Raw genomic sequence first — 18,539 nt, 5'->3', positions numbered from 1 at the left:
TTCCAGCTACATTGTGTTAAGCATAGGGAACCTTATAGTCTTATTCTTTGATCACTTGTGATCAGTAGCATACAAAGATCAAACTGTTGCTATAGCTTTTTGTCTTTGTTTACAGGTGAAAATTGTCTGGCCTGTACAGGGAGTTAAGTCTATACTGTCTGCCTCTTTAGCAAGTGTTCAATGCTCAAAACACCATGCTACTGGATCAGATAATAAAGAATGATGTGAAAGGGTGTTTTTAGTTAGTGTTTGAAGAAAGAAGAGTCAGATGGGCTGGAAAAAAGTTCAGATATGGCTTGATGGACAGAAGTCATGAATGGAGAGTGGGAGACAGAAAAAAATAGGGCTCCATCAGTTAGCACCCCCTCAAAACGTTGGCATCCAATGCTTCAGTATTGTCCTTGCTTAGCTGTATCCAGATGATGGTTCAGAATTGTATGAACCTTCAGGGAGTACTGCTAACCCCTGCTTTGTTCTCATCAGGTGGAGTAACAAGCTGTTCAGATGGTACAAGTAACCGGGATAGCTTTCGACTTGATGATGATGGCCCCTACTCGGGACCATTCTGTGGCCGTGCCAGAGTACATACTGATTTTACACCAAGCCCCTACGACACAGACTCCCTCAAAATCAAGGTGTGTGTGTGCATCACATCGGTATTCTGTATGGTCTGTCTAGTGCTGGTGTATGATCTGTGTTGGGAAGTGCACAGTGGGAAATGGGTGCATGTATGGGGGGTGGTTAAGTGTGCTCTTCACAACGGTAGAACTGAGCACTGGTTTAATGTAGCAAGAATTTGAATGAAACATGGTCTCTTGAGGCCATAGCATAAGTTGGTGTTATATAGATACTGCAGAACCACACCTAGCAGAGGAGAAGAAATTGTCTACATTTTTCTGAAAACCAAAGCCTCACAGGTTACTGGAGGTGTCCAGCCCTGACTGATACTTGCTGGAGTAAAAGGAGTGAGAGAGAAAAGATGGAGATATTTGGCAAGACCCCTGCAGAGCAACTCCCTTGGGAAGCAGCCTTGGCTGGGCAGCTTCAGCACTTAAGTTGGTTGCTATGAATAACCAGATATCTTTCTCCCAATGATATTCCCTCTTGAATTACCTCTTCCTACTCTTATTATCTGTATTTTCCATTGGTGTGTAATAAATTTCTACAAATTCAGAGGCTTTTTAAACACCATGAATGTATTATTACCTCACAGTTCAATGGGCCATACATTTGGTCACAGCTCAACTGGGTTTCCTGCTGAAGGTCTGACTAGGTTGAAATCAAGGTGTCAGCTGGGGCTATGCTCTCATCTTGGGCATAGGGTCCTCCTCCAATCTCACTGGCTATTGGGAGAATTCAGAGGCTCCTACTTTCTTGCTGGATATTGTCTGGGAGCCATTCTCACCCCCTGGAGGCTTCCAGCCATGGTTCTCTTTACAACATGGCTGTTTGCTCCTTCAAAGCCTTCAGGAGAAAAGCTCACTCATCTTTCAAACCTCTTTATTTTTAAGGACTCCTACCTGATAAAGTCAGAAATATCCTGATGAGCTCACTCTTAATTACAAAATTAACTAATTTGAGGGATTAATTATATCTGCATAGTCCCTTGTGTCATATAATACAATATAATCATGGGTATGAAAGCCATTATTTTCATAGTCTTGCTCACACTAAAGGGAGATGCTGTTGCAATAGTACAAATAGAAGGTTTAGTGCCAAGGCATTTTACATATGTCAGATTATTCCTTTGAGCAATGCAAATTGATATAGCTAAAAGGACAGAAATTATGAATTTTCTATACTACCAACACCAAGTTAGTGTTAACCAGTAATGATGATAAGTTATGAAGTATTGATGTTATTATTTAATATTTAAGACACTCAACTCTTCTCTTCTATGATAACAAATCAGAGTTAGCTCAGCCAGAGAATGAAGTAAACATTATTCTCCATAGTTAGCTCCTTAGTCATTTACATGAAATGATTTGAAGTCTAAGTTCAAATTTGGGGAAAGAATGCTTATAGCCTAGTAATCATACTTGGGGAAGGGCTGTAAAAGGGAATAAATTGAACCCATTTTGACTCAGGAAAGCTTTTCACCTTCCCTACAAATCTATGCCAGTGCACCACTGCTTGTGCTGCCTAAGGTGATATTTGTAGAGTTCTCATAAGACACAATACAAATCCCACTGTTACCACTGGGAATTGAATGCTATTGTTTATATCAACGGTCTTATCCACAATGAATTAGGTCTTTGCTTGGTGACCTATGGGCTTTTCTGGAATGTATACTTTTTATGGGTTTAAAGGATAATAGGAAGGATGTATCAGAGAGCTCCCATGCTTAGCAACTTCCCTTAGAGCTTCTGAGGGTTTTCTAGGTCTGCTTAGCTGATCCTATCAAGCCCAGGATTTGATCCCCCCTAGTTACAGGCAGGAAGAACTAGATGAACAGCAGATAGGGTCAGACAAGCAGACGATCACAAATCAGAAAGATCAGATCTTTTGATCACATTGAATCCTACTATTAAAAATACAATCTGTGTTTTAGATGGAAGAATACACATTCATAGAACAGCAGTAAAAAGTATTTTTAGTAGCAAACTTAATGTTTTGTTTGTTTGAGAGTAGACCCCTAAAATGGCAAACATCAAATCTATAATGTCCTCTCTGGGGTAGAAACTTGTAAGTCTTAAGGGATTAACTATGAGTTTTAAATGCCAGCACTGTATTTGCATAGAAATCAATTTTCTTTACAAAGAAAATTGTACCCCTATGTGTTCTCTACTCTTGCCAATAACTGGCCAATTAGAGTCTCAGATGTGAATAAAGAAAAAAACTAATTGGTTTGTCCATCCTAGTGTGCTTCAGTCATATGTCAATCCAACTTTGCTGTGGAGCTTAATCTAAGTATTATCTTCTTTACAATAATTAAGTAGCATAATTTATCCATAGTGCATACATACTTTTCTTGCATATTTGGTATATATAAAATTCTTAATAGTTTCCTTATTTTAGATGAATGCAACACTTTAGATGATTTTATACTGTAGATAAAATTTTCAGATGAACTAGAAGCATGGACAGAGATACAGACTTCATTTTCTTTCCCTTCCTTATTTGGGAGCTCCTCCAGGAATCATGGCTTGAGCTTTGCTATATATCTATTGCGTTGACAAGAGGAATGAAAAAAGCAACATTTTTGAGTTCAGACAACTTAGATTTGAGTTCTGGTTCTACCATTTGAATTCAGACAACTGCCAAGATTTTTTAAATTTAATTTGACATTTGCATTTCTTTTCTCTAATATTTAGAGTAATAATGAAATCTTGTATATGCACCTATGAAGTGTGTCATGGGCATAAAATGACTCAGTATATGGAAAAGTATTTGTAAATTCCACTGTGCTCTACAATTTTAAGTTCATAAATTGATATACCGAAAACATATCATCAAAAGTATGTAAGAGTTTTTTTCAAGCTGGTTGGAGTTTTCTTCATTATTACTAGCAACTAGTTCTCTTGAACATTTAAAAAAAATTCTCTCTTAGATTTATTTCTGTTATCAGTAACCCCCCTTAGCATATTCCCTCATTTTTCTAATTTTCTATGACTCTATTCTTTCTACCAATTGTTACAGCACCAGAGTTCTCTGGAAACTGATTGGTATATTTCTTTGTCTTTAGAAAGGAGACATCATAGACATTATCTGCAAAACACCAATGGGGATGTGGACAGGAATGCTGAACAATAAGGTGGGAAACTTCAAATTTATTTATGTGGATGTCATCTCAGAAGAGGAAGCAGCCCCCAAGAAAATAAAGGCACACCGAAGGAGTGGAAAGGAAAAACCCAAGACTCTGCAGGAGTTCTTACAGAGGATTCACCTTCAGGTACACGAACATGTGGCCTGTTTGATTCTGGTGGCATCTGGGTAGAATAAATGAGAAGAATGGATCAGTGTTTGTACAGTTAAAAAATATATGACTTACAGCAAAAGAAAATCTGTTTTCCAAGAAGAGTTTTTATTTCTCCTTTATTACTTTTATTATGCAAGGACAAGTGTTAATATAATATCCCTTGGACTAAACTCTAATGGTACTTAGCAGTGACAGTAGAGATTAATGTTGAGAAAGTGCAGTGAAAAATGAAAATACCTTGGAGAATAAAAGGCCCAGAGAAAACATGTAAATGAGAATGATAGAGTATGAAGAGTAAAGGTAAAAATTCAGAGGATTGAAAGGAAAAATGAAAAGAAAATTGCATTTTGTATAGGGCAGAGATAAAAAGCAAGTCAAGAGAAGATAACTAAATATAATTGTTTCAAAAGCAATTTGTTAGGAAATAGTGATCATTAGGCCCCCATGATGATTGTGTTAAGGAAACTGTGTTTATATTTATAATCCAATTACTTTCTTGTTATATTAGCAAAATTTTTATGAAATATCTACCTTGTTCAATGGTGTGTACATACAATTTACCTAGCCTCACTCAATTTACTGTTTTGCAATCCATTTCTAAAATTAATGCAGCAGTACTTTGATAATTTTCAAGATTCATCAAGGCAATAGCCAATTAAACTTTCCTTAATTGTTTCTCTTTAGTTATCTAGTTATACTCCTGTCTGTAGACACACCTTGGCCTTCCTATATTACAATGGGTGCCCCCCAAATGGGGCAATGTTTAGATGAAGTACAAGTTCAAACCTTGCTTCTTCTTTTTGTTTGCATTGTGACCTATCAGAAAACCCAGATATGAGGAAGTGAAATAACTTACTCAAGAACCCACAATCAGACATAAGTCAGAATGGGAATTTTGGTTTCTCTGTTCTAATTTAGTACTCCTTTTAGAAGACATTATTTTTAAAAGAAGTTGTACATTTTCTTTCTTTCTCTTTCTTTTGTAAAAAGGGGCTGGTAGTTCTTCCCAATTACTTAAAACTTTTATACCTCCTCTTATTCAGTTTTAGTAACCAAAATAAGGATATTGAAATTGTGATCAAGTAAAATGGAAGGAAATTTTGAAGAAGTTGTAAAGCAACTTCACTTTGCATTTTTATTCTGTTAGAGAGAACAGAGGTTACATAAATAACATACAGACTCAGAAATCAGAAGCCTATGAATTTTAAACTAATATATATTGATGCAAATGACAGACAAAAATACACATGCTGAGAAAAGGAAACAATACTTTTCCCAACCACAATGCTTTTATGCTTAATAAGAGCTTTTAATTAAATAGAAAGTCTGGAATTCCCTCGGTTTATATAATGACTTTCACCAAATGCTAGGTCTATTTTTTTATAAAATAACTGTGGCTGTTTCAAATTCATTTTTCAAACTACCCCAAGAACTTAGCGAGGGCAAATATTTTTGTAGCCAAGCAAACAAGAAGAGATGGAGATTCAGAAATATTACTATAATTACTCTTCCAGAGGCATTTTATTGATAGACATAAGGACACACTAGCTTTGTCAATTGAGCTTCTGAGAAGTGAAAAAGTGCCAAATGGGATGAATGATCCAGCTATTTAATTGATCCATGATTTAGCACTGCACAGCTTAAGGTAATTATTTCTTCTTTACATTTGTCCTTCCAGAAGGTGAGAATTATACAACATACTCTTTTAAATGTCCTAGAGTTCATATGTGGAAAACTAGTACAAGTTAAATAAAGTTACACAGAAGTTCTATTGGTGTCTTTGGTTTCTATGTGCATTTCTACACTTCCTTTAAATCTAAAGAGAACTAAAAATAAAACGTATGAATCTGGCTAGTTTATAGTATACATATTTTTTTCTTCCTCATAGGAATACACCTCAACACTGTTACTCAATGGATATGAGACCCTAGAAGATTTAAAGGATATACAAGAGAGTCACCTCATTGAATTAAACATTAAAAACCCAGAAGACAGGATGAGGTTACTATCAGCTGCTGAAAACCTCCTTGATGAAGAAAGTAAGTGAACACACCTACTTTTCTCCTTTGCTGAAAATCACAGTTCAATGTAAAGAGTAGAATTATTAAAAACAAAGCCCCAGTTTTATTTACTGAGAATCATACAAAGCATTGTTTCCCATAAAATAAGTATTTTCTTATCTGTTTGGAAACAACTCTGGTCAAGTCTATAATTAGGAAGAGAACTGACTTTTTTTTTCCTTTACTGGACTCATAAAATGAAAAAGACGTTTCTGTGGACCTCATTTAGATTCTGCAGAGCTATTAATTTACACGCAAGTGGATGTCTGCATTCCCAGAGACTGAGGGAGTTCGAGACAAATATTTAGTGACAGCATGAGCCATTAGTGAGAAATGTCATATGCAACTTCTGCAGAACAGCACAGAACAAGGCTCTAAGCTAATGAGCTTTCGCGCCACACAGGAAAATTCATTTCATTACCATATAGTCACATCTTGTATGTGTTTATAGTATTCCTTCAAAATGTTATAATAGCTTGCAAAAATATTCAGCACTCACTTTTATTATCTGAGATGGTTCTCTGTATTTGTAAAGTATAAACTGAAGATGGAGTAATTCATGCACATTCGCTTACCGACTGGGTTTGTAAAGATAGAATAGCTTTTGTTTTTACAGTTGCCCAATCTGAACACTCGTCTTACTAAATCTGCTCAGCCTTCTGAAACCCTGAGTTCAAATGTGCCAAACTCCGCAAGGAGTTATTTTGTTTGGAAGAAAAGAGGGAAGTATTGACTTTTTAAGATGAAGAACTTAGACCATCCAATTCAACTTTTCTCTTTCAAAAATAATATTAATCATGATCATTAACTACTTATTTTGAATATATAGTCTGAGTAAAACTTTGATCCAAGATCTTTACATTTATTATCTTCTTTCATGCACTTCACAGCTTTGTGAGTTAGATCTTACTATCCCTGTATTTATAGTGAGAAACTGAAAAGATGAGTAACTTGTCCAAGCTCACACACATAGTGAATTGGAGAGCTAGGACCAGTGTTTGTGATACTACGATACTTTTTACAAATAACAGCCCAGATGGCGAGCAAGGAGGAAAGTTGTATTTAGGACCCAGGTCTCCTGTCTCTCAGTACGGTTTCCTATATTCTAGATCTCATCTGCTCCAAAATGGCATAGTTGCACAGTACATGTTTATACACTGGCCTTTTATCTAGTAGGAATAAATTAACTCTTTGGGAAATTGTATTTCACTTTATTCTTACTTGCCATCTTGAATTTACATTGAGCTTTATTCTTTTCAAAGAGCTTTCATATATAAGACTAATTTGGCACCTGCAGAATTTATTTCCTCTTAGGCCTAGTTGTTTACATGCATTCTTTGAAGTTGTGGAGACTAGGAGAGGGAGATGGGGTCACAGAGGCAGAAAGGTCAATGTTAAGAAAGTAGCCAATTTACTCAATAGTACAAGACAAAACAAAACTGATCAGTGTCAACTGATGTAGCAGTATCTTTCAGGTAAATGAGGCAATTTCTTTCACATCCTGTCATTTCAAAACAAGGCTCCTCACTAAACAATGTCAGGCTAAGAAATAGATTCTTTAGATTTCTCGTAATAGAGAATGTTCAGTATCATTGTCAATAACCTCCAAAATAATTTGATGTTGAAGTAGAGCGAGGAAGAAGAATATTTTTGAGCTCTTTTAAACACATTACTTTTCTTCTATACTATCCACATAGGTATTTTGTCCATCTTACAGATGAGAAAATATTTCAGAGCTGAGTTGCAAAGAGGCCAAACAGCTAGATAAGTAACAGAGCTGGAATTTTAATCAAAGGTGGCCTGCTATAAAAACCCAAGTTCTGCGGCGCCTGGGTGGCTCACTCGGTTAAGCATCCGACTTTGGCTCAGGTCATGATTTCACGGTTCGTGGGTTCAAGTCCCGCATCAGGCTCTGTGATGACAGCTAGCTCTGACCCTGGAGCCCATTTCAGATTCCGTGTCTCCCTCTCTCTCTGACCCTCTTCTGCTCACACCGTCTCTCTCTCTCTCAGAAATAAATAAAAAACATTAAAAATTTTTTTAAAAAAATCCAAGTTCTTTCTTCCACTCATGCAAACTGGTAAATATAAAAAGAACAATGAATATTTGAAAATTGAAGTTTTCTACTACGCCAGTTTTCTCAAGGGCTTCAGTTAAGTGTTCCATCTCAGAAGTTAATATTTCAGTGAGAAGAGAAACCTTGCAACAACACCACTGCCTTGAAGGTGGACGGCTACTATGGCTGCATTGCTACAGTACTAGTGAATAGATGAGGCTTAGAGAACCTGGGTGAGAAGGACTTTTAGCCATAAAACAGTGGTCATTCTGGACCCACGGAGGGAAGATTGGTCCAGTGCCAAAGGCTTGGGCCATGGAAGGTGTCTACTTAATTTATTCATCCACCACCCCTCTTCCCCACCTACTTTCTATGCTAATAAAAGAATAATAATATGTAAGTGACATCGTATTAGAACAAGGTGTAATTTGAAAAACCATCTGACTCAAATACTTCCTTTGCAAGATAGGGAAACTAAAACTAGATTAGCTAAATGGCCTTCTTAAGGTCACATATCTAGAACCCAGCCTCCTAAATCTAATAGAAACACATTCTACTCTGCCCTAATCTCTGAAAATGAAACACAGTATCTCCAAAGCATGATGTGACTTTCGATGTTGAATATAAAAAGGTACAAATCCCCCAAATTATTTCCCTTATAAGACTTCAGAAAATGGTATTTGAAGGTCACTAGAAGTTGACCATTAATAATCGCAAGTAATATACAAACCTACACACACTGAGCCAAATTCTGGGGGATGAAAAAATAGGGGAAAAAATGCCAATGCAACCAGTGTTTGTTGTCAACTCACAACCCTGAGATTTTTCTTATTTTAATCTTATGGTCTAAAGTAGTACTAGAATATACGTGTCAAAAAGATGCATATTGCATGTTAGGCTATTCTGACTGAAAGCTATTTATCTTATATGAAACTGCTTTGCTCAAGAAATAAAGAAGAATGACTTCTATTTGTTGATAAGATGGTGAGTTCTGATGATTCGGCACCATGCTGCTGCGTGCTTATTTTTATCTATTCTCTACTCTGTGAATCATATCTTCTACAACCATGCTAAAGATTAAATGCACAACCTTCATGTACCTTGAATGATAAAGACCTTGAATATATGGTTATATAAAACTAAGATATTATTAAAAACAAATGCATGTCACAGTCACAGGTTAAAAAATTGGTGTGTGTGTGTGTGTGTGTGTGTGTGTGTGTGTGTGTAAGAATGGGTATTCAAATTGGCCAGGATTTTATGCATGCATTTTATCTTGATCATGAATAAAGTCAATTTGGGGGAATGTCAATAAATTCCTAGTTTAGAGCTTCTTGGGTTGGGAACTGGAAAGTTTTGATTTCACAATCCTTCAGTATAAAAATCGAGGAGAGGAGATGCCTGTTTTGAGGACAAGAGATAAATTTTTGAGATGATGAAGGAAACACTACAAGCCCCATGTGAACCTTTCATACATCTAGAGGGACCGAAAGGATGGGGCAATAGAAATCTAATACTTAGAGCAAGCAATTTTCCTTTTTTCTTAGGCCAAAATAGATAGCATTGTGCCCACTCTGACCTTGAGAATGTAAAGTGGATTAAAGTTTTTTAGGTCACTACTTGACAGGAGGTAAAGGGGTTTCTCCTCCAAGCTGATAGTAAGGTTGGTGAGTGGTGTTAGCACTGCTTACAGGATTACCTCTTTGTCAGGAGAATGACTTTGGGGTTCTGCAATCCCAGCAAGGCTAATACCAAGATATTCTGCATTCACTCCGGTGTTGCATTAGTACTGAGCAGAATTAGGTCACTGGCTCCCTCAGCTGGGAATCTACATGAGGATAGAAGGAGAAGAAAAATTGGGGGGAGACTGAGCTTTTGAAGGAGCAAAAGAACAGAATCTGTTTATTTTGTGCACAATAGGGTTTCTCTATTTATCATCTGAATTTTAAAATGATTTGTTTGCTTTGAATAAATATTCCCAGTAAGCACAGAGAATGTGTGTGTGTGTGCACGCGTGTGTGTGTTGTTCATAAACACAACCTTCAAGACCCTTTGCCTAGCTAATAAATGCCTCTTGCAAATAATAAGAGAGTTAACTGCTATTTACAGTACATATTTTCTCTTTATTCTGAACTTGTTCCTCTCTTCCCACATTTCGAGGCACTTTGATGTGTCTTAAAAGTGTGTCTATGAGAATGTGTACATTGTCCTCAGGGAAAATGGGCGATGGAAATAGCTTGTTCTCCCTATAGCACAGGAATAATTAAATTTTAAATTGGAAGAAAAAAACAACAACTGAATAACCAAATAAGCAAACTGTACAAGAAGCTGTGTATAATGTATTTTAGGTAACTGCAACCTTTGCTTGCAGTGCTTGGTGAGGAGGAACGGAGGAGGGGCGTGTTGTGTGCCAGGCTGTTGGTGCCAGCTGTGGTCACAGCAGCTCCACATTGCTCAGCTATCCCCAGTTGTGCCTTCCTGCCTGCCTGCCTGCCCAAAACGATGCAGGGCAAGAGGCGAGGCCCAGCCAGGAGCCTGGAACACGAGCTGCCGGCAGGGAAATTTGTAGTGCTGCCAAGCAGCAGTCCGGAGTTGACCTGACAGCGTGCCAGGGTAGCCTGGTGCCCTAGCCCCTGACATGCGTCCCTGGTGTTTCCAACCCGCTTGCCATATGATTTGAATCTCGATTCAAGAAAGGTACAGCTTTTAAGAAAAGATGTGCTAACCACCCACATATACATAGTAGAGAAGGCACACAGGCATTTTATTTGTATGTACTTATAAGTTTGTTAATAAATTGTTAGGTTAAAAAGTAATACTTATTTCTAGTTAAAGCTGTCTGGCTTCATGCAATCCATTTCTTCAGATTACTCTTTGGTTTTGCTGCCCCCTCCCCACCAAGATTCAATTTACAATCGATGCCATATTCCATATAATACCCAAAACAAAATGAAATGTAAACATTTTTACTCTTCTATCAGAGAACAATTCTCATAGCACAGAGCCCATGGAATTTTAACCTCAGTCACCTAAGGAACTTGAAATGTGCTTGTTTTTATATTGCACCATGTTTGTGTACTAGGCATGACTTTGTGATGATTACCCTGGTCAAACAAGACTGAATCCTCTATTATCATGTGCCTTCCCAAAGCCCCTAGTTCTGCGCTTTGCATTGAGTGGATGGTATACAAGTAGAATGAATAATCATTGAATGAGGGAATGAAGAGATTTGGAAATCGTAGGCAAACTTTTTTCTGATTATAAAACTTTAAGTCCTTGGCAATCTCACCCCGCACATAGAAATTTTTTAATATGCACATGGGTGTTAGTATGTGTTATCAAAATTTTTGTTATGCATATGCTAATCATGTGTGCCTGTATATGTGTAAGGGTGCAAATGAGTATGCTTCTAGAGGGCAATAATGTAAAAACCATCAAAGTTTGAAATGTGCAAACTTTTGGATCCAGAAATTCCAGTTTTAGGAATTTGTTTGATTAATCTCAGCACACAAATGCATAAAAATACGAGCTAAGCTACTAGTACTTTTAATTAAGTGTGAACTGCCAGCAATAAATAATTTGTTAAATTAATTAGTATACGCAAACAATAAAGTAGTGTGAAGATATTAAGAGAATGTAATGCATACTATATAAAAATATGTCCAAAACATATTAAAATATTAAAGCAAATTGTAAATCAGTGATATGCAGGGTAACCCTATTTTTGTCAAATAAGCTTTAAAATAATAAAATGAGATTATTTTTTCACCAATCAAGTAATTTAATCTATAAGAAAAATGAAACTACTTTCCCAAGGTCCATGATTAACCAATATGTAATGATAGTTTTCAATCGTGCCTAAAATAGTCTTATCAAAAGAGCCCAGTATGACAACTCAACCGATGGTAAATATTTCCTGGGACCAAAGCCTTCCACAAGGGTGTCTGTGCTGGTGCTGACTGATCAGAACTTAGGGAAGTATGCCTCTGACCTTCCTGAAGCACCCAGAATGGTGGAAGTGAAGGGTGCTGTGGATGTGAGTGAAAAGACTCACTCCCTCGCCCACGTTTCATTAGAAGGTGAACTAGTCTGCTTAGATGCAAAGAGAGACGTGCAAAAAGAGGGAGAGTCATTTCAGCTCCTGTGTTCTCATGGCCTCCAGAAAACAATAGCAGCTGGTTATTATTCCATGAAGAGACTCTTGTTTTTCATTTGATGTTTTTCCAAAAGGTAGGTTAGTATTTTAAAAAATGAATACCAAAAGTTCATTGTAATTATAAAATCAATACATTCAGATAATTTAAGGATGTGCTTAAGACGAAATCAGAAATAACTGCAAGTTGTCCCATATTGTCTACTGAATGATCCTCCTTGGACAACACTGCATCTGGACAAATAAATGCAATTTTAGTCACTTGGAGAATGCCTAACATTTGTTCTGAATGACTCAAATGGGGCTCCCACATGAGGGTGAGGTTTTGAGCCATCCTCAAAGAGGGTGATATAACCTTGGCATAATCTTTGGAGATGGCACCAGTAGAGAAAAATAGGCTGGTCATTCAAAAAGCCAACAGCCATCTTCATTTGAATTTCAACAACATTTCTTATTTGATCTTCAGTTCCTAATTCCTTTAATTTTTTGAAACATCACTTTCATTTTATTTTAAAAAATATGTTTATTGAGCACTTTCACTGGCCAGGCATTTTCCTATGCTCTCTAGATTGCATTACGTTATAGTACCCAAAAGAAACAGAAGCATCATACCTAAGACACACAAGACAGTAAAGTTAAAATCTAGAATATTTTGGTAAAGAAACCTGAGAAAGAAACCTTTATGAATATAGGACAGATTTCTTTCTTTAGGACATGAAAACTTTTTCCCAGCATTAGGATTTGGTTTGATTTTCTTAAAGCTTTCTTCATTTTTAGTATAATTGAAATTGCCTATACCTAATTAACTAAATGTCACAATTCCAATATAATTATTTTATGAATAATTACATTAGCTGTCTTCTGTTTTAATCACCCTGCCACTTTTTATCTTTATTGATGATTATCTTAAAATGTTGAACCACGGGCTTTACACAATTCCATAAAAATTTTGGTAAGAACTAAAATATTTTAATATTCAAATTAGCTGTTTATGACAAAATATTCCTCAATAATTTTTTAACATAATTATTTTATTTTCATTATATAGGGTACAGAACTGTTTGGGGCTGCTTTCTGGCCTTCTGATTATGCCCGCCGTTAGCTGGCAGCAATCAAAGACACCCTTTTAAAAACTATTTAATAATTCTCCAATATACCCAGATTTGAAAATATATAGTCTTTGGAATATTTGCAGACCATTCAGGGGTTTATTGAAAAACTGTACCATTTTAAATTTTTTTTTGATTTTTATTAAAATACAAAACATTATGGATGATGTGAGGAATATAGAGGAAATCTTATCTAAAATTTTAATGGTTTCATTTGTGAGTTATATACATATGCCTATATGTTTTCACATAATTTAAATAATAGAATACTTAATCATATATACTGAGTTTTTAAACTTAACATATTATCAGAAACACTTTGATATTTAAAAATGATGCACTCATATCTCATAATGGCAAGTCTATAATTTTGGAGGCAAACTGTTTCTTATTCCAATGTGTTATTTGCCTGGTTAGCTCAGATTGGACCATGGGCCAAAACTGATGAAAAGAATCAGTTAGCATCAGAAGGTCCAGGTAGGTCAGTCAGCTTTACTCTGTTTCATGGGCATATGAAGGGACAAAGTGACTTAGAAAGAAAATATGGATATATTTTAGCATGAATTCATCTCCTGTGCTGGAAAAACTATCCATAGCACAAGACCTAGGTTCATGCCAATCCCGAAGTCATTAGTGTCAAGATGGAAAAAGAAAAAAACAAAAACAAAAAAACAAAAACAAAAAAAACAAGAAAAGGAAAAACTTGACCCTCCAAACACAAAAACTGAATACTATAAAGCTTTCATTTCCATAATATAATATAAGGACCTGTCTTTTCTTTTTATAGTTACAGTTGAGGGGCTCCAGCTGATCACCTGCTTGAAATTATTGCTAGCCTGGTGGGAAGTGTTTGAGGAGGCATAGTCATGTTTTCACTTCACTAGGAAATCATTTAGCAAATTACTGCTGTTCTGTAAATTACTGTGCTGCATAACTTTCATACTGAGAAACTATTTGCTTTTTCCATAGAAATTGCAGATAAAAGGTTTCTACAATAAATAATCTGTATTTAAAACAAACCAATTCCTAGAATTTAGAGAATATGATATAGCATTTCAAGTGTGAAGATAAAAACAAACAAATACACTTTATAGCCAATATTAAAAATGACATAGTCTGTGTTAAAGTCAGATTTTCATGTTTTGTTTGTTTTCTTCATTACCCTTTGAGGTGGATGGACAGAGCCTTCTGAGGATGAAATATCAAGCTAAGCACTTATCTTTTGAAAGGAAACAAGCTAGTTCTTTAAGCCTAAATGTTATATTTTAAAGACGGCCCACAATCAGTAATCAACCTAGATAGAACACGGTACTAGGAGCAGTTTTTATTATGCCAAGCCCCATTTAAAATGTCTGTCTGAAGGGAAATAACTCCTTTCTTTGAATTTTGTGTTGAGGTGATAGGCCGAAATATAATCTGGGGAAATACGGCTTAGGCTCACACTCCAAACATGGTGAATCACTGCTGACGTAGCAGGAAGTGTTACAAAAGGACTAATTTCTCCGGCCTTTTCCAGAAACACTTGGATAATAAAACTCAGAGCTGGTTCTTTCATTTCAGTGGCAATAAGACAGAAAAGCAGAGACAGGGGGACAGGTTTTCTGCAGAGAATAGGTCCAATTTCATCACTGTCTTTTCATGGCAGAAGGGCTTGGAAACAAAACCAAATGACCCATAGTCACAAACACTAATGAATTTAAGAAGATTCCTCCTAAACTTAAAAGTTGCTAAGAATAATAAAGAGAAAATATTTCATGGCAGCTAAAATTTTTAAATAACAATCTCAACTGATGCATATTAAAATTGAAGCCCCTTATACCTAGAAGTAGTTAAAATATCACCAGACTTAAATATCTGATACTTGAATCCACAGTTAAATAAAGTTGTGGCATGGGGAGCCTGATTTTAGCTCAGGTCATTATCTCACAATCCATCTTGATATCAAGTTCCAAGATGGGCTCAGCACTGGGTGTGGAGCCTGCTTAAGATTCTCTCCTTCCCTCTCCGTTTGCCCTTCCCCCACTCACTCTCTCCTCTCCCTTTCTCTCTCTCTCAATAAAAAGAATAAATTAAAAAAATAAAGTTGTGGTAAACATAGAGAAGATTCAGAAGAATGGCATAAACATTTTATTGTTGCAAATTAAAACTCTGAGGAAAAGGTTAAAAGAACTGTTATGATTCATTTTGAAGATGAGTAGACTAAAATGATCTTCATCACTTTCCCCAACGTTTCTCAATCTATGTTCCTCATCTAAACCACAGAATACAAAAATTCATGTGACTCTTTTCTCTATTCTTCCATGGGTGCTATGTAAAAGAATACCATTCTAGATACACTGAAGTTAATTTACTACATACAAGGATGCCTCAGGGCACCAGGGCTCAATTCTTTCTCCTAAAGGATGTTGATAACAATTGGATACACAGTAGAGCATAGTGTTGACAAGGTATCTGGAGCCTAGACAATGCATTTAAAAAGCAGGATATTTGTAGACAAGATAAGGGGTGGATTTCTTAAAGATAAATTACTTAGCATTTTACTCTATGAAGTCTATTGAGGAAAATTACAGTTTCTTTCTTCCAGTATTTTGAAGTTGGGATTTAGTTTCTTCTCACTGGAATAGGATGAAATGCATAGCCTCTGAAGGCAGAGGTCTTGTCCTGCCCTGAAATGTATGTGTTTGGTTCTTCCAAAGTGCACTTATTCAAATGTTCAAAGTGGGGAAGCTCTGGTGCTGGAAAGGGAAAGAACTAGACATGCTGATACAGCTAACAGGTGGTAGCCTAAGATCCTCCCTGAGGACCCCATCTTATGATGCAGAGAAACACACATTTACTAGTGTCAGGGAAGGCATAGAAAGCAACTTAGCATTGACAAAGAGAACACTGATGCTGAAGGATTCTGGAGAAGAGTAACACTTTAGAGTGCTGTGTAGCTTCTTCAAAAATACCTTCTGGGGTATCTGGGTAGCTCAGCCAGTTGAGCACTCTGGCTCTTGATTTTGGCTCAGGTTATGATCTCACAGTTTATGAATTCAAGCCCCACGTCAGGCTCTGCACTAACACTGTGGGGCCTTCTCTCTCTCCCTCTCTCTCTGGCTCTCCCCTGCTCATGCTCTCTCTCTCTCTCTCTCAAAATTTATAAACATGAAAAAAATTACAAAAAAATAAAAATGTGTTTTGTTACATCTCTAATATCGAGTTTTTTCAAAGAAAAATACTAAAAAGTCTAAAATACTTCTTTGATAACAGAATCACCAATCGGAATATAAATAATTGTTATGCAGAACTACAAAGATGTAGAAGACAAAATAAACAGAGTCAATAGAAATGGTGGTGTTTTACCATCTGAGAGCAACCTGGTTTCTATGTTGATTTTTCTGTTGAATGCAAACATAAGAAAATCTCAATGCTTTAAGTTTTATTAGTTAAACCCAAAGTAATTGAAGTCTAACTGTACCTTGTTGCCTACAGAGATATTTCTTTCATTAATCCACATTATTATGATTCTAGAATTGTTCACAAAAATCGCCATTGAGGTGTATTGTACATTTAAACTACAAGTGACTTTTTCTAATGTTACTTTAAGGAGTATTTGGACAAGGCATCAGTCAAACTGTGGATACAATCTGCTTTCTCTGGCAACTTATCATTAATGTAAAATGAGAGTCCATATTGATCTTCGCTTATGCAAGCAGTTCACATGAATCCCATGAAACTGCAAGTGAGCAAAAACAGGGCAAACTTTATCTTCTAGGATAGCAGGGCTTGAATATCTGAGTGCAAATATCTCTTTACTAATAAACAAATATATTGTTTACTTACGGAAGTTTCAAATGTAATGAAGTCAAGGTTGGTACAGTGAAAACGGCTCAAAGATGAATGAGTGCATGAATAAAACTTGTCTTGGCTTCTCCTAACTATTGCCCTCTTTTCCATTTACAGCTATTCAAGAGCAAGAAAATGAATCTGAGCCCCTATCCTTAAGCCCAGGCATCTCCTTAAATAAGTCACAGGCAGATGACTGCCCAAGGGACTCTGGTTGTTATATCTCGTCAGAAAATTCAGATAATGGCAAAGAAGATCTGGAGTCTGAAAATCTCTCTGACATGGTACAGAAGATTTCTATCACAGAGCCAAGTGACTGAATATATATTCTTAACTTTATATCTACAGACACATTCCACTTTAACTCGATTTGAGCTAAAAGATCAAATAGGAAGGAAAGAGAAGTATTTGCCAATACAACCTACAGTTAAAATGTTTTCATCAGAATGATTTTACATAAATGTTCATGCTCCAACATTCTCAATTATTGTAAATAGTATGTATATTTATTATTTTGAATGCTACATGTTAATATTTCATTTGCCTGTGTTAGAAAAAGTACAGTGTAAGTCTTTGGTGTGTGTGAGATAAGATTGATTCATCTTTATTTTATAAGTGCAAAATGAAAAATTCTGCAGGAAAAACTCCTTTTATCATCCCTGCCGGTTTTGAACTTATCTACGTTATTGAACAAATAGTAATGGAGCATGTATCTGTATAACCGATTGTCCAAGCAGGAGTCACACTCATTTTTATACTTTATAGGGAAGTGTGAGTTGATATTGGAGACATTTTCTCTTGATCCACAGTGGAATTTTAGTAATTATTCTTTGTTACTTTCTTCACTGTTATCTGGTATAAAAGAATAGTAACAAGATGTTGTCAATTCTTTTTTAGTAAGACTAATTTTAATAATTGTACAGATGTTTCATCTTTAATTGTAAATATTTTTCATTTGGAAATAGCCTAATTTTAATAATAAAAAGAACTATGTGCATTTGCTCTTTTCCAGATGCGTGGTACTTAAGGTATTTTTAAACATTTTGGCCTCTAGACAAAATATCTCTTACCGGACAAGATTTTATAGTTAGTCTCTCTCTCTCTCTGTATATATATATAATTAAATGATAAATATATATATTTTTTTTTTCCCAAATCAATCACCACCTCAATCTGTCTCCTCCCAACAGATCTGTGTCATCCAACTTCCTAAATACTTACATGTTTTAGTCAGCTCAGGCTGCATAACAAAATACCATAGACTGGGTGGCTTAAACCACAGAAATTTAATTTTTTACAATTAAGTCCAAGACGAGGTTGCAGCATGGGTGGATTCTAATGAGGGCTCTTCCTAGACTGCAGATAGCTACCTTCGCACTGTGTCCTCCTCACACATCAGAGATAGCAAGCTTTC

The 18,539-nt window shown here is 36.1% G+C and overlaps 1 protein-coding gene and 1 long non-coding RNA gene across 4 annotated transcripts in view; one reads left to right on the top strand and one right to left on the bottom strand.

Moving 5' to 3' along the window:
• Positions 1 to 18,076, top strand: part of SAMSN1 (SAM domain, SH3 domain and nuclear localization signals 1) — a 142,332-nt gene extending 124,256 nt beyond the window's left edge. Inside the window, exons 10-13 of one of the 2 annotated variants that reach the window (XM_039245898.1) lie at positions 484 to 635; positions 3,686 to 3,892; positions 5,808 to 5,958; positions 17,243 to 18,076. In XM_039245898.1, coding sequence (XP_039101829.1) covers positions 484 to 635; positions 3,686 to 3,892; positions 5,808 to 5,958; positions 17,243 to 17,445 — 713 coding nt within the window. In that variant the 3' untranslated portion in view covers positions 17,446 to 18,076. The remainder of the gene's footprint in view (positions 1 to 483; positions 636 to 3,685; positions 3,893 to 5,807; positions 5,959 to 17,242) is intronic. The other variant, XM_039245899.1, reaches the window with a different exon arrangement.
• Positions 3,831 to 18,539, bottom strand: part of LOC120240994 — a 111,344-nt gene continuing 96,635 nt past the window's right edge. For both annotated transcript variants that reach the window (XR_005530803.1, XR_005530804.1), the window contains 2 exons: positions 9,735 to 9,863; positions 3,831 to 3,929 (listed from right to left, as the gene is read on the bottom strand). This is a non-coding gene — a long non-coding RNA (uncharacterized LOC120240994). The remainder of the gene's footprint in view (positions 3,930 to 9,734; positions 9,864 to 18,539) is intronic.

Source organism: Hyaena hyaena, unplaced genomic scaffold (assembly GCF_003009895.1).
Source record: "Hyaena hyaena isolate Hyena2069 unplaced genomic scaffold, ASM300989v1 scaffold_272, whole genome shotgun sequence".
NCBI lineage: Eukaryota > Metazoa > Chordata > Mammalia > Carnivora > Hyaenidae > Hyaena > Hyaena hyaena.
The sequence above is the reverse complement of the archived record's forward strand: the minus strand, read 5'-3'. Positions and strand labels throughout refer to the sequence as shown.